The 22,732-nt window shown below is 40.5% G+C and overlaps 1 protein-coding gene across 1 annotated transcript; it reads left to right on the top strand.

Moving 5' to 3' along the window:
• Window positions 1–3,214: 3,214 nt before the first annotated feature.
• MCOLN2 (mucolipin 2) lies at window positions 3,215–21,998 on the top strand. Its single transcript, XM_008946258.1, has 13 exons — window positions 3,215–3,376; window positions 6,517–6,690; window positions 10,388–10,532; window positions 11,612–11,699; window positions 11,848–11,944; window positions 12,408–12,507; window positions 13,082–13,197; window positions 14,507–14,656; window positions 15,975–16,076; window positions 16,189–16,311; window positions 18,978–19,184; window positions 20,524–20,639; window positions 21,962–21,998. Exons 1-13 carry the CDS (start codon window positions 3,221–3,223, stop codon window positions 21,996–21,998), a joined length of 1,611 nt encoding a protein of 536 aa, XP_008944506.1. The 5' UTR covers window positions 3,215–3,220.
• The last annotated feature ends 734 nt before the right edge of the window (window positions 21,999–22,732 follow it).

Genomic DNA, 22,732 nt, shown 5'->3' with positions numbered 1-22,732 from the left:
GGCGAGCAGGCGGAGCTGCGCCGCCGGGCTCCTGTCTGAAATCCGCCGCTCGAGGTAGGTCCTCTCCGCCTCGCCTTTCGGGGGCCGCTTTCTCCTGCTCTTCGGCAGCCACAAAACTTCCCTGCTCGTCGCGGTGCCGGCCGCGAAATGCCGCAGAGGGTTCTGTGCCCCTCGCCCAGGCTGCTTTCGGTGGTGTGCCTGCTGCTCCGGCAGCAGCTTGGTAACGTGGGCAGCAGCGTAAAAGGAGGTGGGTTTCTGTCTGAATTGCTTAGAGTTCGTTTTGCTGAGAAGTGCTGGGCGATGCCCTCCTCTGCCATAGTTGTGGACTTAATAAACGATCATGAAAGTGAAACAAGGGTTCCCCAGTCTGATATGTAGAAGTCAACTCCGTGATTTATTTTTTTTCCCTCCTCTCCACCTATCAATTTTGTCAACACCTCTCACGATGTAGAGCTCAAGCAGATAAATGTTCCTCATATGGAGCTCTGGTCTCTGATGGGCACTATTAGTGTTGCTCCTTAGTGAACGGGGCTTTTTTAAGTGAATCTGTGCTCTAGGGCTTTTTAGCCACTTGTTTCAATTGTGCTTTTTCTGCTAAAGGAAGAGCTACATATTAAAGACATATTTCATAAGCAGGCAACTGTGAATTGTAGGTACTGCTGTTGAAACTCTTGACTAGAATACTAAGCTTTAAAGTGCTTCGCTGCAAAACATTATCTAAACAACAAGATTGTTTTATCAGATGCAGCATTGCAATGGTGGCTATCCTAATGCAACTTTTAGAATCTAATTAGTAACGATTATTATCTGTGATACGACACTTAATGACACTTGGATATGCATTTAAACATGCATAGTAGAATTAGTCTTCATTCACAAAACTCGCTTGTATTACTGCTTTACGGAACATGCTATGCAAACCTGTTGAGTGATGTTAATTACTGTGGCTGAGTCGAACAGTTCAATTACTTTGTCTTGAGCTAAGTGCTTTGTTTGGATTATTTTTAGATTATTAGGCTAATAAACATTTGGTAGAACTAGATAACTTGTTTTAAATCTGGTAAGCCACTGTTAATAACTCAGAGCTTAACTTTAACGCTTTTTGGTTGAAGGTTCTACTTCTGCAGTTTATTTGGATGCTATTTTGAATCTTTCCTAGAAATGAATGAATTAGAAAACAGTTGTTACTGCCCAATGAAATATTTCTTAAGTATTACGCCAGAGAATGCCTATTCTTTATCAGAAGGCAAAGCCAAACAGTGATATAGGCTTGAATCTCATCTCTTCTTAAGCTGAAAAAGTATGTTGCTTTCCTTGGCTGAATTTCCTCCTCGCAATTTCACAGCTAATTAATAAAGGAAGCTAAAGGCATCAGTGAAAATAATCGCTAGCCAGTGGAGTTACGTGAGGGTTGTGTAAAAGTGTCATTCTTAGTCAGCATCAAGTTTTAGGATAGCTGTAAGGGTTTGAAAGACAACTTTGGAAAAAACCACCAGGTCTTCCATGGTATGTATTTGAATATCAAAGGAAATAGCGTTTGTTATGTGAATTTGTTGTTTGGTGGTTTGTTTGGGGTTTTTTTGGTGGGTTTAGTGTGGGTTTGTGTTTTTTTTTTCTTTTTCTGATGTCACTTATGATATGCTTTTACTGGAGGCTTAGGGGAGGAGTTTGCTGAGGTCTTGGAGTGCTTCTTGTGTCATGCATTCGTGCTTTAAATCTTGACACAGTCCAGTTTAAACCTGCTGTGTTTCCTCTTCCTTTCCCACTTGCTCCTGTGATGTTTACTCCGGGTTAGGTCTTGTTCATTGTGCACCCACACAAATGCTTCTGAGCATTCAAGAGAAGCTGGTACAGGAGCAGTGATGTCTTTGAGTGTCAGCGGAGAACTGAAAAATGCATGTACCTATTTCCCTAAACAATATGCTCAGCTGTAACTATCACAGGCTTTTCTGTCAGACACATTTACATTTGTCAAGGTTTTTTATATCTTAAACATTATTAAACTAGTCAAGTGTAGTTTTATTGTAAATTTAAATGGGCGTGTATGCCACAGTTCCTGTTTCTTAAAACCTTTAGTGTGTTTTTCCCTGTCTCAAAATCAAAATCATCTTCATGAATGATTGATTTAAGACTGTGTAATGAAGATAACCTTTGAGATTCTAATGTTAAAATAGATTTTTTGTTTGGGTTTTTTTTTTTTTTCACTTCCTCTTATGAGGAAACACCACAGTGTTGACTGTACTGTGTTTTTAACTCTCGTTTGTCTTCTTACAAAATAGCTGTTTCTAGTAAATTAAATGGGCTTTACAGTTTGGGCTTAAATACCTGTACACTTCAGGCAGGTGAGGACAAAAGAAGTAAGAATGCATCTGAAAACTTGGAATTCATGCTTTTGATTTTGGCTTTGAGAGAAAATGTTATCATTTGTAAAATCCAGAACATGGGGAATACTTTTCTGGGTCATAAATGAGACTAATTATCAGCTTGCAGCCAGTTTCAGATAGGATTGCTCTACCTTAACACATGGAGGGAGGGGAAAAAAATGACAAGTTTGGTTCTGATCTCTGTGTGAAGTAGGGAGGTTCTGACAATTACAGTACTGAAAAACAGGATTTAAAAGATTAGGAGAAGGGGAAACTTTTCAATGTCCCATTCAGCTGAGAGGGAGAAACCTAGAGTGATTTAAGACACCTACAACAACAGTCCTCTGTTCTTGTTCTTCTGATATTTTTATGTATTTTTTTTTACATGTCCATTTATTTAAATAAATATCTGTGAGTTTAGCCCCTGAAGCTACATGTTCATACAAAAGCATGCTGTGAAGCCTGCTCTGGTTGTTTAGTATTTAGGACACCTTTTTCTGGTGATAGAATGCAGGTTACTCAGAGAAATGTGTTAATAGTGGCCTCTATTTAAAATATTTAGTTTTAAGAAAGAGATAAATGTAGACTTGCTATTACTATTACAGGTCCTGATACTTAATGTCTATTTCTTCAGAAGTGTTGTATAAATATTATGTTTTGCTGATATGATGTGACTGGGTGATTTTTTAACTGATGTGATCATGAGGAAATATTTCTTGCATTTTACTGTAAAACAAATAAACAGAAAACTGTTACAGACCTTCTGTGTCTTGTGGTGATCTGAGGTGGAAAAGCCATATGAGGAAATTGTCCGTGTTGTGTTGGTTTCTAACTAATGTATTATTTATGGCAGAAATATGATGGCACAGTCAGACTTAGATCTAAAAGAGACATCTCTGAAAGAGGACTTGAAGTTTTACTTCATGAACCCATGTGAAAAATACAGAGCAAGACGTCAAATACCATGGAAACTGACTTTGCAGATTTTGAAGATACTTATGGTTACTTCACAGGTAATCCTTCCTCTGTTTTCACTCTTGGAAAGCTATCAGTGATGTGCAGGGGAAGAAGGTCTGGGGCCCTGGGTCTTTGCCAGCCCTAGATATTTGTACTTGGACTTCTGGTTCAGTCCAAAAAGAGGAAAATACTGTGAAAGGTGCATTCATGGGGGAAGAATAACATGAACTAAATTCCAAAAGCCTTCTTGAGATTCTGGGGCAGTATTTGATGAGGTATTTTGCTGATTTTAGGGTAACACTTTAAAACCCATTGCTCTTCCCACTAAATCAAGCACTGTCCTCAGGCTTACTGTCACAACGCTGCTCTGTGCTCTGCTTCCTCCTGCATTCCTAGATCATAGTTTCACTGAATGGTTTCAAAACCAGTATTTCTTGAAATCTAGTCAGTAATTTGAAATACACCTGTTCAATGGGGAAAATGCTGCAGTCTCTGGTGGTGATGGGGATGACTGGGCTACAGTTATCAGATGTGCCCCTTGCATCTCTCACCAAATGGTGCATTTCAAACAGTTGTGTACCCTTAGAGAGGTAAAAGGCAAGCAAGGAGGGTCTTTTTAAGCTGTACTGCTATCACAACATAGTTGGTTATTTTACAATCCACTATGAAAGGGTGACTGGAGGTTGAGGGAAGCAAAACGGGACACGTGTTTGAGTAGAAATTACTTTTCTGGACCTTTGAAACACAGGACTCTGACATCTGATGCTGCAAGAACAGCTAAATATACAACTCCTAAAAACATGCTGAGTTGCAGAATTACAGGTTTGTGTTTGACTTGCCCACTAGAATGAAGTGTAACCCTGGCTTACGTGTCCCTCTGGTTTATTGGCTGCTGTCACTCATCTCCTGCTGGGAAGATGAGGCAGGGTCTCTGGCCCTGCTGAGGTCTGAGAGGGTCCAGCCTCTGCTGCTGCTGCTCTGCCATGCTGGAGTTATGACTGAGCTCTGTCTGCAGGCAGGAGCAGGAGGTGATGCTCGGTCTGTCTAGGCAAAGCTAGCTAAAATAAGCTATTTACACTAGTGCTGGCATAATTGTGACCTGTAACGACAGAGCTGCTGAGAACAGGGAGCATATTAAGGTGTGGGGAGGAGGAGGGGACAGGCGAGCAGTGTGAGCACAGTGTGAGCTGAGAGGAGAGGTGCCCCATCTTTCCTTAATGGCAGCTGCACCTCTCTTCGAGGACAGGGTAATAACTTTTGTGTATGAGTAATGAGACAAAATGTGACTTCACATGGCTCTGAAAAGATTCCGTACTTTCAATCCATCCTAACCTACTGACATATTCTTGGGAGAATCACTGAATGTGTAATTTTTCTGTCTGCTGTCTCAGCCTCCTGCTGTCCTTTGAGAGCAGAACGGGTGCTCTGCTGCTTGGCTTTCAAAGGCCATAAGATTTTTCTGGGTTGCTGCTTAAGATTTTTCTTGCCAACCCTGGATCTTACTTGGATGCCAGACAAGTAGTCAGCAAGAAAAGGAAAATAGTTTCTGAAGGAAAATGTCTTGCTGCTCTGCAGGGAGGTCTCAGATGTGAGCTAATAGTAAATGGACAGATTCAACAAGCATCTTTGTATTTCAGAGTGAGGACAAGACCCTTAAAGGACAATTTAGGAATATGTTAAGGCACCTTCTAGCTGCTTCTGCTGGATGTCAGTCGGTTAGTCATGACATTTGTTCTGCAGCGTGGTGCAGCAGCTGGGTTATCTGCCTGACTGAAAAGCAGAAGAAACTTCTGTCCCAGCATGGGGTGTGAGTTTTACTCCAGTACAGAACTGAAATCCCCAAGGGAGTCCCCTATGGAAACCCAACTGAGTATATTTTATTTTTCTGTATTGCAGCTGGAAGTTCCCTGGTGTTTTTTTTGTTTTTTTTTTTTTTTTAAGATACTAATTAGAGTGCTGCAGACTTATTTGTAGCATTCAGTTAGTGATTTTTTTTTTTTTTTCAATTAACTGAAGATATAAATAGTTGATTTAAAACTTGGCTAAAAGAGTGAAGATCAGTCCTCAGTCTGAGGACTACATATCTGACAGAGCTGGTGTCATCCCTTTATCTTGATTGTAACTTTGCTGTACAACCAAACAACCTTGCACTAAACAGTCCTGCTGCATGTATTCTTTTAGCCTGGTCTAAAATCTAAGCAATTACTTTCTAGGACAAAGGAACACTTATTCCAGTGGTGGGTGGTTGTGGAAATAGGTGTGCTTTCTAGTTTCCATTGTTTCAAATGGAGCAATTTGGTTGTTAGTGGAACTTGCTGGTTGGCTTTGGTGGATTTCTAAGTTTGTAGCTCTTTTGCTTCAGGTTCTCACTCTTGCTCCTTCTCTATTTCTCAGTTTCTTGTGGGGATTGGAAACTCCATGGAGAAATAAGACAGTTCCATGTTTGCTGTTAGTAAGCAGTTCAAACCTAGGATGAAAGAGCTATTTGGGGCTTGGGATATCTTCCTTCTACTATGCCTGTGAGAAACTCATTGCTTTTTTTTTTTTTTTCCCCCCTCCATCTTCTAGATGCTATTTTTGTTTTCACTGGTGGTGGTGGTGGGAATGGGAGCATCCATATGGTTGGGCAATGCAAATACTGAGTAGTAACTCCGCTGTCTGCTGCTGCTTCTTGTTATAGCCTTCTTAAGCAGCATCTGAGTTAGGCAGGTGATGCTTTTTGTTATTGTGGGGTCCCACATAGTTTTGCTCTAATCCTATGCGACGCCAGAGGTAGGAAGAAGGGGCAGCAATTTGTCCCATAGGAAAGCATTTCTGGGGTAGCAGGCTGTGCTGGTAGGTTTGCTCTTCTGCCATTTGCAGCTTCAGCAAAAGGTTTGGCAAATTCCCACTGGAGTTGTTGGTCCAGGGTGTGTGAAAAGTGGCAGTGATTCAGCCGTCTGTTTAGTTGCTGTGCTGTATATTTTTGAAACAGTAGGAGACCTAAATTTCTGTTTTTCTTACCGTGCATGTGGTAACCTCGATTTAGTAGTTTTATGGCATTAGTTAACAGATTCTTTGCTCCTATTTCATCAGGATTACAGCAACAGGCACTTCTGTGTTTTGTATTTAATGCAAAGCTGTTTCCAAAATGTTGCTGCTTTACCAGTGTTCAAAATTAATTGTTGGTTTGTTTTTTTTTTTTTCCTCTTGTCAGCTTATTTTTTTTGGGTTGAGTAACCAATTGGTGGTCTCATTCAAAGAGGAAAACACTATTGCTTTTAAACACCTGTTCCTGAAAGGGTATTCTGGAGTTGATGAAGATGACTACAGCTGCAGTATATATACACAACAGGATGTTTATGATAGCATTTTTTATGTTATTAATCAGGTAAGTGTGTGTATTTATAATGAACAGTGTTAAAGCCAAAGCTATAGCCATAAGCTTCTGCTAAGGTTCTGTTTTTCTGTCTCCATTCTTGGATTTCAGTTTTTAGATTTCAGTGAATCAGTGTAGGTGGGGTGTCCTGATGTTCATGTGTAGGTGTCTGCATTTTTGTCCCTGGAGATGAATCTAAACCAAAATTTTATTCAGTTCATGATACTGCAATCCAGAAAGCTTGAAAATTGGTCATCTTGCATGAAGTGGAACCATTCCTTAGGTCATATTTTGAAGAGCTGTGGGCCTGGATATACCTATGCGTGCTATTAAAAAAAATTTGTACTTGGAGCTATACTGAATTGCAGCTTTGTAGTGAGTGCCAGAGACCTCAAAATGAGCAATATGGTACTTTTCAGGAATGTAGGGGCAGTCACCCTGCTTAGGAATGGAATTTTAAGGAACAGTCGCTTTACAATTGTGGGAGGAAAGTGAATAAATTTAGGATGAAAATTCAGCAAATGTGTTTGTATTTAATACTAATACATTCAGAATTCACAAGATGAAAGTGCACGTGTGGTGAAATGAAACATCTCTTGTGTTTGGAGATGATGATAAGCCCAGAAATGATTCACACTGGATGAAAGGTGATTTAAAGCCACTTTCTTCTGTTCATTTTCCCTGACCTTTGGCCATCCACTCTGATGTTTGGTTTAAAAGTTTTGCTGCCAACAGTTATGCCCGGCAGGGGTTTGGGAGTTGTAGTGGTGTGAAGGCTATACCTCCTTAAACATGCACTCATGTGAGAACTTGCTGCTCCTCTGCCATCTCCTCTAAGATGCAGCAGAGGCATCAACAGGTCAAATGTGCTGTCTCTGCTCTGCTGGGCAAGGCCAAGACTCTCACTCCTGCTATGTTAATTGAGTGTTGAAGCAGTTTTCTCAGTCTTCCTTTGAAATCTCAATATTGCCACTATTTCTGCTATAAACTGTAGTGGTATGCGGTTTGGTTTTTTTCCTTCCTTCCTTGCTTTGTCTCACTTTCCTTCTTTTGTAGGCACTAAGGCTGAGGTGAAGACCAGATAGAAGACAGTAGTGAAATAATAGATTTTTATCTTCAAGTGTGAGCCAATGTGTTATAGGAGGCATCAGAAGAAGGTCTCTTTATAAAATGTCTGTGTTGTATAAATGTAGACGTGTGCTTTAAGGAGATTAATTTTGTGTAATCTGGGTTCTTTAGTGTCATATGGAGTTCCTGAGGCGCTTTTTATCACAAGTAAGATTTCAAAAAACTGCCTTCAGGCAAAAATTATTACAGGTGTTGCTTTTGTTTTATTTTATTTTTTTAATTTATTTTTTAAAGGATGCCCTCTAGGAATAGCCAAGCCAAGCGAATCCTAAGTTAAAAGCAAGGTTTTTTATTTTGAAATGGGCAACTAGAAGCCATAGGTTTTAGTGTTTTGATTTGAGTTTTAACTTGAAATGGGTGAGTGGGTGGGGGCTGCAGGTATGGGGCAAGCAGAAGGATGTGATATTGCAGAAGGTGCTAATAGTATACAGAAAAACTGGAATTGTAAAAACTGAATTTTAGGCTTTGTATAATGTGTCAGTATCTCAGTGGTACACTTTTGACACCACTCCCCCTACTCCCTAAAAAAAAAAAAAAAAAAAAAAAAAAAAAAAAACCAAAAAAAAAAAAAAAAAAACAAAACAAAACAAAAAAAAAAACCAAAAAACCAACAAAACCACCACCAAAAAAAACCCAAACATACTTTTCCACTTGGACAAGTAGACAGCTTTTCTGTACTCCTGGGTCTAGTTTGGAAGTTTCTGTTATGAAGAAGCTGTGTGAAGTTGTTGCACTTGTGTTGTGCCCCGTGGTAGAGTCTGTAGGACCAGCATGTTCTGCTGGCTGCTCGGAGGCTGCTTAGAAATGTATAAATGGGAACTTTTGCTGTTGCACAGTGTTTGAAAGTGATGTGTGAGTAAGGCAGGGCCACATGTTACGCTGTCAGGAGGGCAGAGCCTGGAAGTACACGTGGATGGAGCAAGGCTTTTCAATGTGGTGATCTGGAGATGTCCTCAGAGGGATGTGGAGTTCTGACTAACTGTTTCCACTCACTTGACCTGCGTTAGTCAGACTTGGCTTCCTTAGTTTTCTCCGAGCTAAGATGATGTTCTAACAGGGTATGGAGGCTGTGCTTTTCTCCTGGGCTGTCTAAACTTGGTGCAAGCTCAGCCATGGCAAATGCCAAAGTGGCACTGGGAGGCAGAGCTTCGTATGGAGATGTGGTAGTTCCTATTGCAGCTCCTTCTGGACATGAAATGTGTGGCTGTTAATGGCTGCTAGGATTTTGTATCCAATGAGATGGGCGAGCGATCACAACGCCTACAGGAAGGAGAAAATAGGAAGACCTTGAATGATGCATAATAACAAAATCCATGTTCAAGGGGAAAAGGGTCTAATCTGTATCGAAGCCAGCTGAACAATTTAAAGAATGAGAAGCTTTGTCTGAATTCTCATGTTTATTTACTTCAGGCCTTCTGGGAAGCTAAATGCTTTCTTTGGAGCAGACTAGTGCTAGATGCTGCCCTGAGCTCTTTCACTAGGGGAGATAATGATAAAAACTAATGAACTGCTAGATGTTAGGCCTTCTTCCTTGAAAGGCCATAGGTCTATCTGGCTCTTTTTGAACAATGCTAGCTGGTGCTAAACTGAGCTGGCAGGCAGGTGCCTTCATGGTCAGTCATTGATCTCAGCTGTCAAGGAGTCAAGAGCTATAGGGACAGTTGTGCCTCAGGGGTTTGCCTTGCTTGTGCAGGACTGGAAGGCGTGACTCCAAGGATCAGAGGATATATCTTGCTTCCAGTGGACTGAGGACATGTGGAAGGCAAGTCAGAAGAGGTCTGGCCTTGTATGGAGTTCTTAGATGGTGCTCAGGGCTGATCCGTCTGTGGTCAATGCTTGGCTTGGCATACCTTTATTTGATTCCAATTCTTGTTTTCAACTATATCCGAACGTATGAAAAAGGTAACTTGTATTGTGTTTAGAGTAAGTAAAAAAGAGAGTGCTTTCCTCACAGGTGTGTTTTCAGCTGCTTCTGTGCTTGTGTAAAATAGGCAGATTAAATTACTTTTGGAGGCTGCCCAAGCTCCATGTATGTTCCTTGGTTGCTGGTTATATAGCGAATGTGTGGTTTCCTTCTTCTGCAGTCACAAAGGGAACAGCTTTGGTTTTACTCTTGAGGTGGATTTGATAAGAATTGTGACTCGGATTGTATGTAAAGCAGTCAAGTTTCAAGTGGTGTGAAGACTAACCCCTTCATGAGAAATACATACGATATCCCTGCAGGGTGTGTGGTCAGTAGCAATACTGCATTGAAGTCACTGCCAGGCATCTAATTAAACGCTGTCTGCTGGCTTGCTGTCTGGCATGTGGTTAATCATTTGCAGGCAGCCCAGTAGGTACAGGGTTCCCAGTCCCTGTGTCACCAGTCACTACTAATTAGTAGCCAGCTGCCCTCTTAACTTCCCATAAAGTATCTGCTCTCAATTTTACAGACTTTATGTGAAAGTAAAGTTTTTAGCTTTTTATACTAAAAAACCCCAACCCAGTATTGATACATATAGCTTTGAGATTGCAATGTTTCTATCTAGTGCAAAAAAGATGACTATCTCTAACTTCTGCTTCTGTTTTGTTTTTAAACTAGTACAAGCAACTAAAGAACATATCCCTGGGGGCACTTGGTTATGAACATGAAGGATCAGGTTTAAAAATCTGTAAACAACAGTACAAGAAAGGCACGATGCTTCCTTCCAATGATACGCTGAACATAGATGTTTCTACTGAAACGGGTATGGTACTGGTATACTAAAAAAGTCTTGTTGTGGAGTACTTAAACTTTACCAATTTAGCATTAGAATATAAAACCAATATTGTGTGGCAGTCATAGGAACATTAATGTGCTTTTTGCCTGTTTTCCTCTTGATTTTTAGTACCTCCCTGGAAATGGCAACTGTGTAAACTATAGGAAGCTCTCATCAACTGCTGTCACTTGTGGGTTGTGGCTTGGTTTGTGTTGTGTTTTGGTTTGAGATTTTTTAGGTTTCAACCCCTGCAGAAAGTTCAAATACAGAATTCTGGATGCTGATGAGTCTGTACTTTCAGAGGGTGGGTGTCCTTGCCACCTCTCAGAGCTGAGTCCTTGCTGTTAGCCTCTCAAGGTCTGCCACATGAATGTTGTGGTTTAACCCCAGCACCATGCAGCCTCTGCCTGACCCAATTGGGATAGGGAAGAGAATAAGAAAAGTGAGAGAACTTGTGGGTTGAGATAAAGACAGTTTAATAGGTAGAGTAAAAGCCACACTCACAAGCAAAGCAAAACAAGGTATTAATTCAAGACATCAGCAGGCAGGTGTTCAGCCACGTCCAGGAAGGCAGGGCTCCATCACACCTGACAGTTACTTGGGAAGACAAACCTCATCACTCCAAACATCCCCTGGCTTCATATGCTGAGTGTGAAGTCATACAACATGGAATATCCCTTTGGTCAGCTGGCGTCATCTGTCCCAGCTGGGTCCCCACCCAACTTCTGGTACACCCCCATCCTTCTCACCGGTGGGGTGGTGTGAGAAGCAGGAAAGTCCTTGACTCTGCATAAGCACTGCTCAGCAATGATGAAAACATCTATTATTAATATTGTTTTCAGCACAAATACTAACCATAGCCCCATACCAGCTACTGTAAAGAAAATTAACTCTATCCCAGCCAAACCTTGTTTCTGATCCCACTAGCTGGGGCTCTCTGCAGGTAGTTTTGCTCAAAATCAACATTTTGCCCTGTTAGGACTTGTCGTTCAACCTGATTATCTCAGATTTATGCTGCTTTCTATATGAAGTTTGTAAAATTACAGCTTTTCCTTTTCTTCTCCCAGAATGTATCTTTTTTAAGCCACAGAAGCTAGCTGGAGAGAAGGCTGAACTGCAGCTGAACTCCTCTTTTTTCAGGCTTGAATTTTACAGGTAAAGGTTTTTTTTTTTTTTTTTTTTAAATTAGCTTGTCCTTTCATGTGAATATAGTGGACTCTGAGCTGTGTAGTTTCCTTGCTTTGTGTATATGTGTGTATTTTTGTGTGTATTTATATATTTATAGTCTTTTTAAAACATTCAGGCTTATACAGGTTGAAATCTCCTTCAAGCTGAAAGGCATTGCTCTGCAGACAATCCATGCCCGTGAGTTGCCTGACTGCTATGCATTTCAAAATACTGTAAGTGAGTATGGGGTATGGCACTTCCAACGCTGTATGTAACAAGAGCTTAAGCTAAGGGGTAGTCATCATCTTTATATTGAAAGTGAAATATTTAGAGGCAAAGCAGTTGAGCATGTCCTGGCCCTTACTCCTCCTTCCCAAAGGTTGCTGAAATGGTGTTGCTGTGGGACAATTTTATTTTGTATTGTATTCCAGCTGATAACTTCATAACCTGAGAAGGAAACAAGTAATTGTTATTCTTGCAAAGGTTAACCCTGAAGCTTGGCTTCTTGGAATACTGATTTTTTTATGCTATATGTGACAGGTTCTCAAATTGTCTGCACCAACGCTTATGTTGACAGCCTTTTTAAAGCTTACCTGACCAAATATTATTTTGTTGTATATTGTATAATGCATAGTAATGTCAAAGCAGTTACCAAGCTTCGTTAGTCTTGCTTCTGATTCACTCTTGTGTTTCCAGATAACTTTCAATAATAGAGCCCACAGTGGAAAAATCAAAATCTATTTTGATAGTGACACTGACATTCAAGAATGTAAAGACTGGCACATATTTGGCTCTGGTAAGTATGGTGCATGTGTGTTTGCATGATAGCAGTGTTACACATCTCCCATTGCTTCCCCTGCTCTGTAACAATCTATCTAGCAAGACATTCCTCATCCTGTTCATCAACTGACATGAGTAAGCCAAAGAAAACATCTGATTGGGTTCACATGATGGCTTATAAATCTGTGGATGAAAAAAATGCAGTGTATAGAAAGTCAAACAATTTTGGTTATGGAGTGAAAAATTAAGTGGGATTTTTTTTGTTTGGTTTTAATTTAGTGATGTTACTATTGGCCAGAAGTCTGTGTTTCTTTGATCCCATGTTGCTATAATACTGTTGGAGTACAGATGGACAGATAAACAGTGTAAGAAGGGGACATTTGTTTTGAAATACTCACTTTTGTTTTATTTTGAAGAACTTGAACATGCTTTTCACTCTTGTGCCCAGTCTCCACAGTTGCAGAAAGAGTAACACTTCTATTTATGGGCTGAGAGTGTTGAAATGCACAATGTGTAACATCTTTATAATGATTTGTACTTGGAGAGATATGGGAAGACTAACTCGACTTCCTTTCTTTGATTCATTACAGTTCTTCAGAAAAACACTCAATATATCCTAGTGTTTGATGGGTTTGTCATCTTAAGTTGTTTTGCTTCTCTGATCCTCTGCACACGATCCATTGTTCTTGCCTTGAGACTACAAAAAGTAAGTAAGTGCAGTGCTCAAAAACAAAGTAAGCATTGAGATTTTCTTGTTTGTTGCTAGGCTTGTCAAGTGATATGGTTTGAAATATTGGGTACTATTTCTCTTGCAGGAGGTTGCTCTATTACTCTACCTTCATCTCTAGAAAGGATGTGTAGATGTCTGTGATGGGCAGTTGCTAGGTGAATGGGTTTTTACTAGTGTAGTGCTGTAATATGAAGTATGTTGTATCTCATGAGGGCAAAAGAAGAAAATTTTTTCTGTCCAGATTTTGTGTAAAGAAGCTTCTGAGTCATTGTGCTGCTAAAAGCCAACATATTCTGCACCTTCAAAACATGAGATCTTCCTTCCCTGGTTCAGAGTAGAATTCACACAGAGGTCTTGTAATACATGAATGCTTCAATGAACATCCCTCCAAGCCAGCTTTAAAAAGTAGAGCATAGAATACAGCCTAACTCTGTCTGAGTTTTTTGGACTTTCTGGGGCTGGAACCACCCTTTTTCATTTCTTTCCTTCTTCCTCCACAATCCTTCAGCACCATCTCTTATCACCTTCTTCCCTGCTCACCCTCCTTTGCAGACTGAGACTAGCCCTGTCCAACTTCATATCAAGCTGCTTGCAGAGTTTCACGTAAGCAGACTTGGCTTTTCTGGTCCAAATACTGTTGCAGCAATATAGACCTGGACCATGAGATGTGCCAGCTTATAATGATTAATTGATATAAATTCTGCAAGCATGTGGCTTATGGGAGATAAAAAAAGAGTTCAGGATAGGTAGGGTATGAAAGCACAGATACTTGTTTCTCTTTTACAATATATCCCTCTTGTAGCTTGTAAACAAGACAAGGGTGAAGATGACACAATTCAACAAAGTCATTATTGTCAAACTGCTGTCACAAATGGAGGCATCAGCCTTTATGCATGAGCAAAAAGAGCAAGTTGAAAGCTGACAGGCAGTGCTGGGTGTGGGAAGTGATATTCACTCCTTTAGCTGGCTGGCCTTGCTCTGTAGGAGGTGGACAGAAACTCCTATGTAGGGTGCTAAAAAGGGTTAACAAGCCATGGTTAGGCTCTGGGGATTAGTTAGGAAGCCTGTTGTTCTGTGCAAAGTTGGTTTTCACTGGCCTAAACCAGTTTTTATTTTTTTTTCCCTATTTATTTCTGTTGCTATTGCAAATGAGTTTTAAGCTATTATTCCAGCAAATTCTGTAGAAAAAGGGTGTATGTGAAACCTGAGCATTGCTGAACTGCTGGGGCATCTGCACGTATTTTTCATCCAAGGTGTAACTAAACATCTAAATGCTTGTCAATAGAGATTTGTGAACTTCTTCTTGGAGAAATATAAACGTCATGTCTGTCATGCTGATCGTCTGGAATTCATAAATGGATGGTACGTTCTGGTAATAATCAGTGATGTGATGACAATCATTGGGTCAATCCTAAAAATGGAAATAAAAGCTAAGGTGAGTTTAATGCTTCAGATAAAACTAGTCTTGTTACAACCAAGTGTAGCGTTTTAACTTGGGGACAGACGAAAGCGAACTGTCATAGTCACTAGTCATCTTGTTTACCTTTGTTAGTTCTTATGTCGTCTTTTCCTAGTGCTAGTCTGATAGACTGATAACTGGTTTCAGTCCCTTTTTCCCTAAGTCTTTCAGTAAGACCATGTCAACTCTTTAAACATCGTATTTCCACAGTGCTAAATCACCTAATCCCTGGTAGAGGACCTGCAGGTAGACAGTTCCTAACAAAACCAGCTTGGGTTGTGTTGTTTCTGTAAGAAGTAGTAGTAAATATTGTACAGGGAAGCTGAGAGTCATCCCCTTGGCCAAAACAGGAGTCTTCATGGCTTGTGGGACTGGAAACATGGCTGCTATAGCTTATGTTCCTGGCCTGTCCAAACTACAGGCACAGACAGTGTCACCTGCTAGTCTTTGACCTCCCAGTCTGAACTTGCTGAAATCCATGTGTTTTGTCCAGCTGGAAGCTCTTCAGTTTTTTTTTTTGTTTGTTTTCCTTCAATAGAGCTCTATGTCAACAATTCATGTGTTCACAAAACTTTGTATTCTGGGAAAAACAGGGTAGGTAGTGTGCTGCTCCTGCTTCATGTGTACTAAAGCTCAAAAGGCAGATGCCCAGAGTAGCCTTCAGGGGAAGCATTGAGAACCTCCAGCTGTATGGTGAGGTGGAGGGATGAGGGTAGGACATCTTCAGCCAGATAGGTATCTCATGCTTATTACACCCAGTTCTAGCCTTCTAAAGTAAAATGTAAAATAGAATTGCTTATAAACTTCACTGGTTGTAGAAATGATAAGGCTCCAAGCAGCTCGCAGCACATTCAGAGATGTAATTGCCTATAGTGTGGAAAGGGCTGTAGTCCCGAGGCTCACTTCCCATTTAAATAATGGCTCATGTTTTACTAAATAATGAATAAGAGCTTGTTTGCTGCACAATAGCATATATTTACATCTTCTAAACAAAAATTTGGAGTTATTCAGTCTAACACTGCAACTGTGTCATAGCAAAGGTGAAGGCTTTAGTTCTTCATGCATGAATACAAGAGTATGAGTGTAAATGTGCTCTCATTTGCAGCACTACTGCATTTGGGTGATCTCATTAAATCACTGCAGTTCACCTCGGTCTGTTTTTTGTGATGTAGCAACATACTTTAAATATTGGACTGCCCTGCTTTTTGTTTGAACTACTGGAACTTGAACAGCTGTCAAGCTTGCACGCCTACTGCTTTGTAACTTGACCACCTGCTCTGTTTGGATCCCTTAGAACCTCACAAGTTATGATGTCTGCAGCATTTTACTTGGAACATCAACTCTCTTTGCCTGGGTTGGAGTCATCAGATACCTGGGATATTTTCAAACCTACAATGTAAGGCAGGAATCAAACATTCAACAATTAAAGCATATATTTCCCATTCTTACTCAGGTCTCTCTAACTTGCATCTTTCTTCTCTTCTCCTTTCTTCCACCCTGGTATGTAGGTGCTCATTTTAACTATGCAGGCGTCTTTGCCCAAAGTGCTACGGTTTTGTTGTTGTGCTGGGATGATTTATCTCGGCTATACTTTCTGCGGATGGATTGTCCTGGGGCCTTATCATGAAAAGGTATGTACTCCTTTTCTGGCCTAACATGTGAGTATCTGTGTGTATAGCTCCTGGTTATAACAACAGAAATAGGTCTTAAATTCATGGGCTTTTTAAAGAAAGCTGTCTCATGAAGAACACAGCAAGGTTTCCCCTTCCACGTGTACCTCTTGCCACCTGCTCTGGGTAACAAAATAACTGTATTCTTGCTTTCACTGTGTGCTTGAGCTCCATGTCCTCTCAAACGCAAGGCTGTGTTTGTGATGAGTGGGTGGTTTGTCTAGGCAATGTCTGGCTGGGGACTAGAGGTGGATCGGTCTATGTCCTCTTTTGCCCTCTTCTGGCAATTCCAGTTCGATTGGATTAAAGAGGCACTAGTCCACTGGTAGCATTTCTGGGAATTTCGTTGACTCTGACTTTTTTTCCAAATCTTTCCTGTACTGTGTAACTTCAGCTCCTAAATCCTGACTCAAAGAGGTGGATGAATGCTTGTCTTATTTGCTTCCTGTGTGTGGGTGTGTTGTGGGATTTTGTGTTTGTTTGTCTGGTGGGGGTTTTGGGGTGTTGTGTTTTTTCTTTTTTTTTTTTTTTTTTTTTGATGCTGTTACCAAAGTGTCTGCCTGGTGTGTTGTCTTGTCTGAAACCTGGGTACAACAGTAGGGCTTTGTGTGTTCCAGAACACAAGAAAAAAAAAACCTGCAAAGCTTGGTTTTGTTTTTGTTTTTTCTGCACCCCCCTCCCCCTTGGGAGATGCTCTATGTGGCAGTTTGAAAAAAGGCAGATTCCTGTTGTGATAATTTCTAGCTGTCCATTAATCAGTAACAAATGTATGACTTCTCATTATCAATTTCTGGCTATGCACAGTATTTATTGTAAGAGAGACACACGCCACAGTGCTTGTGTCAGCTTCTTATACCCTCAGAGCTTGGATTCCTGTAACAAAGTAGCTCTCTCCTTTTGAGAAATGCAGGTATTCAGTCTGCACACATTTAAGTTGACAGCAGTACATTTCTCTGTGGGATGCTGGGTGCTGTGGGATCCTCAGTCATACTAGAGACTCAATTGTTTATAACGGGCACAGCATAAATACTGTTGTCGCTTCCCTGCAGCAAGTGCATGCGTTATCTGAGCAAAAGGAAGTCTGTTAATAATACAAAATGAAAATGCTGCCTCTTGCTAAATGTCACAGATCAGTGTCAAGGAAAGCAACTGCAGCTGCGTGGGGCTTCCTGCTTCTGCTGGTTGGCCTGTCCCCACTGGAAGGCAGTGTGGCACTGTGCAGAGCAGGCGAGCCCAGGCTGGAGTCCTGCCGTGCTCTGGCTCACGAGCCAGCCCTGGTAAGAAATGGGAAGAGCCTTCCCTGCTGTGCAGCTTCACAGGGGAGAGGTCCTTGTGCTCAAAAATTTGGAAGGCCTTAGATCGAAACCATAGAAATACGTATGTTTGGGTTTGTTGTTTTGTTTTAGGTTTGTTTTTCTTTTTTTTTTTTTTCCTTTTTCTTCATTCCTTCTACTACAGCCAGAGAGAGGGAGTGGGAATTTTGTAATGGGCTTTATAGGTGATAAGTCCTTGGCAGGTTTCTTTCAGTACCTATGCATGAAAACTTGTGGGTTATGGAGGCCATGCACCCCTTCTCAGAAAATGTGCTGCTGGGTCTCATAATGGCTTTAAAATAAATAAAAATAATAATAATTTAAAAATAAGCCATATGTAAGTCCAGACCTGCTGTTCCTGTGCAACAGTATGTTCTCCTGACAAACACATACTTCTTGACAACATCTTTTCAATATAGGACCACAATTCAAGTGAATGTTACTTCATTATAATAGCTACATTTAAACATTGTACATTAATTCATATTGTCCAATTAAATATAGTTAACAAATCCAGTTATTCGTAGGGACAGAGCAATGATGGCAGTGTTCTTACCTGGTTACTGGATGGAATTTAGCCTCAGAGCATATTCCAGCCTGGAGAGTTAGGAATCTAAGAGGATGTCCTTGAAATGACACCATGACTTTGTCCAGGGTGTGTTTAGTAGCTTCACAGTACAGATCTAGCTTTTACCTACAGCTCAGCATTTTCTGAATGACAGATGGATGATATTATTGTAAGACAAATCATAACCGTTAGAGCTTGAATGGTCTAAACAAATGCTATCTCTAACTTCTTAATACAGTATTGGTTGATTACCCCTACTCCAGTTATGCTGCAGAGCTGTGTGACCAGAGGACGTGGATTCACTTCCCAGCGTACCATAACTGATTTACTGCATAGATTTTGTGAAAACACTTTACGTGCTTTGGGAAACAGAATGATGTTTTCCTGCAAGCCTAAAATAGCTTAAAAATTCAGTAACTTAAGCTTCCTGTGGTGGTCTGTCTGTTTTACCTGTTGAGCATCACAAATTTATTTTTTTCATGGTATATCATCTTATTTCTGGTGACAATGTACAATGCTTAGCCAAGATTTTATTTCTACATGGTTCTATTATGGACATGTATGTTTTGGTGTGAATGTACAGGGGAAGGATGGTGTAGTAGCATTTGATAGACTGGGTTGGGTTTTTTTTCTTCTACTATGTGCAAAACTCTGTAAAAACAAAATTTTGACATTATTTACTTTCCCTTTAATCTCGATGATTGATCTTCACATTCTATTGATGTCTCGTACTCATTATTTTTCAGTTTGAAGATCTGAACACAGTGGCTGAGTGTCTGTTTTCTTTGGTCAACGGTGATGATATGTTTGCAACATTTGCTCAAATCCAGCAGAAGAGCAAGCTGGTGTGGGTGTTCAGTCGGTTGTATCTGTACTCCTTCATTAGTCTGTTCATATACATGATCCTTAGTCTCTTTATTGCACTCATTACCGACTCCTATGACACAATAAAGGTAAAACTTTTTTTTCCCCATTGCAATTCTAATATTATTTTTCTATTCAGTCTTGTTAACCACTCAACACCATACTATCTAGCATTAGTTATGACTGGTGATACTATTAAAATCTTTTAACTTAGTCTGTGGTGAAATTGAGAAAATGACTAGGTAGTCATCCAAATGACTAAGCAATGATAGATTTGGAAAATCATCTGTAGTGCATGTCCTTGTTTTGTATTTTCTGCTGTTTCACTTAGCTTCAAAAAGGTAACAGCTAGTGGAAATGTAAGTGGAAGGATGAGTAGAAAAAGTCAATTTTTAAATATAATTACACAGAGCTGGGTAAGTCTTGTTTGGAGGGAAAGTTTCTTCTTCTTAGGCTCCAGAAGCTGAGGTCAGGTAAGGTTTGCTGGCATCTCAGAGAGTATCCCCTTGGCAGGAGTGCAGAAAGGGCCAAGCAGATAACTCTAAACTCATTTAGGTGTCCAGGCTTGCTTAATGTGCTGCTTGGAAACGTGTGGTTAAAAGGAAATGGATTCTGAAAGACCCACTGCTTCCTGTGCAAGTTAAAATTGCATCATCCATTTCCAGTATAAATTGGCTGAAAGTGAAATTGCTTTCAGTAATTACCTTTTGGTTTTATTCTTTAGTGCTGTCTCTCCTTCATGCCTCTGGTAGCTGCAGTAACTTGTGGAGTAACCATGCTCTTTAGCTTGTGTCCTTTCTTGTTTTAGTGTCAGATGAACAGGCCAGCAGATTAAGGCTAATCTGACATGAACCACAGCTTCCAGACCAGGCAAGAGCTCCACTTTCTAGGCAGCTCGAAATACAACTTGACTGTCTTTACTTCTGAATTTATTGGATGGTCTGACCTGTGAAACCATGTTTTACTGCTACTCTTCCCTCTGAACCTTTGATGTGGATCAGTGAGGAGGCATTTCAGTGTGCTGAACCAATGTTTTGCAGAGCACTTCTTCAGCGTGGCAATGCTGAATATTGCCAGCAGGGCCCTTCAAAAAAAGTTGGGGTTCCCATGAAAATGAGCCCAGAGCACAGCAGCTTATGTGAACAGGGGAGAATCAATGCCAGTATGACTTGAGATCACTTGCTTGGTCTTACAGACAGCAAAGAAAATGTAAGAGAATCTGTCAACAGCATGAATTTTATGTCAGTTAGATTGCTTTGTTCCACTAACTACGTATGTGGTGTTTCTAGGGTGGGATCGTATTTTTCTTCTTCCTACAGCAATACTGAACCAAATATTCTAGGTTTGGCTACTACACTCTAGAGGAAATTCTAGAATGCTTCATGTCCATTAATTCTCATGCGTTATAAATAAAATGCTTTCTTTCAGAAATACCAGCAAAGTGGGTTTCCAGTAACAGATCTACATGAATTTCTGAAGGACCATGGCAACGCTGATTACAGAAAAGGACGGACTTCCATGCCATTCATCTGCTGCTGTAAGAGGTCAGTAGGGTGTTTTTAAGAAGTGGCTTTCCCAGAAGTACACCAGTTAGCTTCTCACTGCAAAGTGCTGCTTCACAAATGCTAGAGCACCCAGAACTCAGCCTGTGGAATATTTGGAATCTGTTGTTCTCTTGTGCTTTGTTTGGTGTTAGATCTTCAGTCTGCTGATGGAACAGGGTTAGCAATTATGAGTTTAAATGCAGGTGTTAAGAGTTTGGCTCATATGAAAACTACCATGCAGAAACTGGTGGAAGTTGGTGGGAGGACCACAAAATAACATGGAGTTGTCGAGTCAAAAGCAAGCTAAGACTCTGCTACTTAGGGTTTTGCAAGTCTTCTGTTTCTAAAAAGCTTTTCCACTAGGCTGGGAGTAGTAGCAAAAAGCAAGAGAATGTGATTCAGCCAGGGACCAGTTTAATCCCAAAGTTATGCTGTGTCTGTGAAGCTAATGGGTTCAATACCTTCTGTCAGAATGTTGGAAACACAGTTGTGAATATCTGGATGCCACCAAAACTCAGGCTTAGCAGTGGTGCTTTTTAAGCTGTCTTGCTGAGAGATGAAGATCTCATCTGGCGGCTCACTGCTCTGGGAGTCTATTCTTTTAATTTTGTTTCTGAAGAAACATTACACACCTCTGAATTGCTGATTGAGAGTGGAGGGATCTTATCAATGTCCCCAGGCCATCCAGGAGAATACCTGCATGTCACCTGGATGTCACACCAGATGGTCATGGGTACTGGGCAAGGAAGCCAGGCTATTGGAGAAGAAATGGAGCTGAATGTCAACACCTGTTCAGTCCCAGCTGGTGTAACAAGTACTGTTTTAGCAATAGGATTCTTGTCTATTTAGGTAGTGAGTTTTTTGTGAAATGGAGCTTTGCACTTTTGATGTACTCTGGCAGAGGAAGCCCTCATAGCCAAAAGGAGCATGTGAGATGATGATGGGAAAGTATCCCATCAGTTGCTGTGCATGTTTGAAAGCCAACTAGCTAGTAAGAACTCCATCCAGGTACAGCTTCAGGTTTTGCATCCATGTTGTTTTGCAGGATGAGATTTTTGTCGTCTTAAGCATAATAAATATGCTTTACTGTAATACACTCCAGAGCATTGAGGGCACAAGCCTTGTAGCTGGAGTGCAAATCTAGAGCTTTTGCTACTGTAACACAGTTTCTGCTTGATTGTCCCAGTGCAGGTGTTGGAGCTATATGCTGAAATGGGAGATTACAGAACAGAATGATCAAAACTGAGCTTAATTTTGTATGGGTAAATGGTTCCTATTGCATTTCTTGCTGAATGAAAAATTGCAAATTTTTTCTTTTGCAGGCAACAGAGTGATGACAACTTGATACTTATTAATTGATGACTACGTACTGAATTAATCACTAATATATTCAAAGAAACCATAGTTGTATGGGGAACAGCTCTCCAAATCGCAGTGAGACCCCCTATCTGGACCTGCCTTGTTGTGAACAGACTAATCTTAGCTAATTAAGGTGTTGGGGGCGGGGGGAAGTGAAAAGCTGCTAATGTGACATCAGCTGGCTGACCAGGAGGAGAGCCCAGAAGCTGCAGCTGGAGGAAAGCTGTGAAGAACTCTGTATTCTTGTCCAGAGTTCTCTCATGTTAAAGAAGACTGATCCTTGAGCAGTGTCCATGGGAGCTCTGTTTGCTAATCACCTCTAGGAGGAAGGAAAGTGGCCCTGAACCAACTGTTCTTGTTAATAAGAAATATGTGAAAATACTTTTTAAAAATAATTCTGTGCTAAAAGATATTAAATAAAGTAGCCAAGGAGAAGGGAGGACTTTTTCACTTAAAGTGATGCATTTGGCATTATAACTGTAATTTCTACCTGCCGCAATTCATTTCCTTGAAATACATTTATGTAAAACCACAGAGCGGCACAAAAGTGCAAATTAATTGCTGTTCTCCCTCTTGTATATAATTTTAACTCAAACCATTTGTAGAACACAATCTTTACCAACTTTACTAAAAACAAAACCAGTTAATTGGCTGTTTGTGTTTTGCCTTTTTTGGCTTGAGTCTTTTCTATTACGTCCACGATATGTGATGTATACTGTGTCTAAATTAAACTT

This window comes from Merops nubicus, unplaced genomic scaffold (assembly GCF_000691845.1).
Source record: "Merops nubicus isolate BGI_N331 unplaced genomic scaffold, ASM69184v1 scaffold40888, whole genome shotgun sequence".
Lineage (NCBI taxonomy): Eukaryota > Metazoa > Chordata > Aves > Coraciiformes > Meropidae > Merops > Merops nubicus.
The sequence above is the reverse complement of the archived record's forward strand: the minus strand, read 5'-3'. Positions and strand labels throughout refer to the sequence as shown.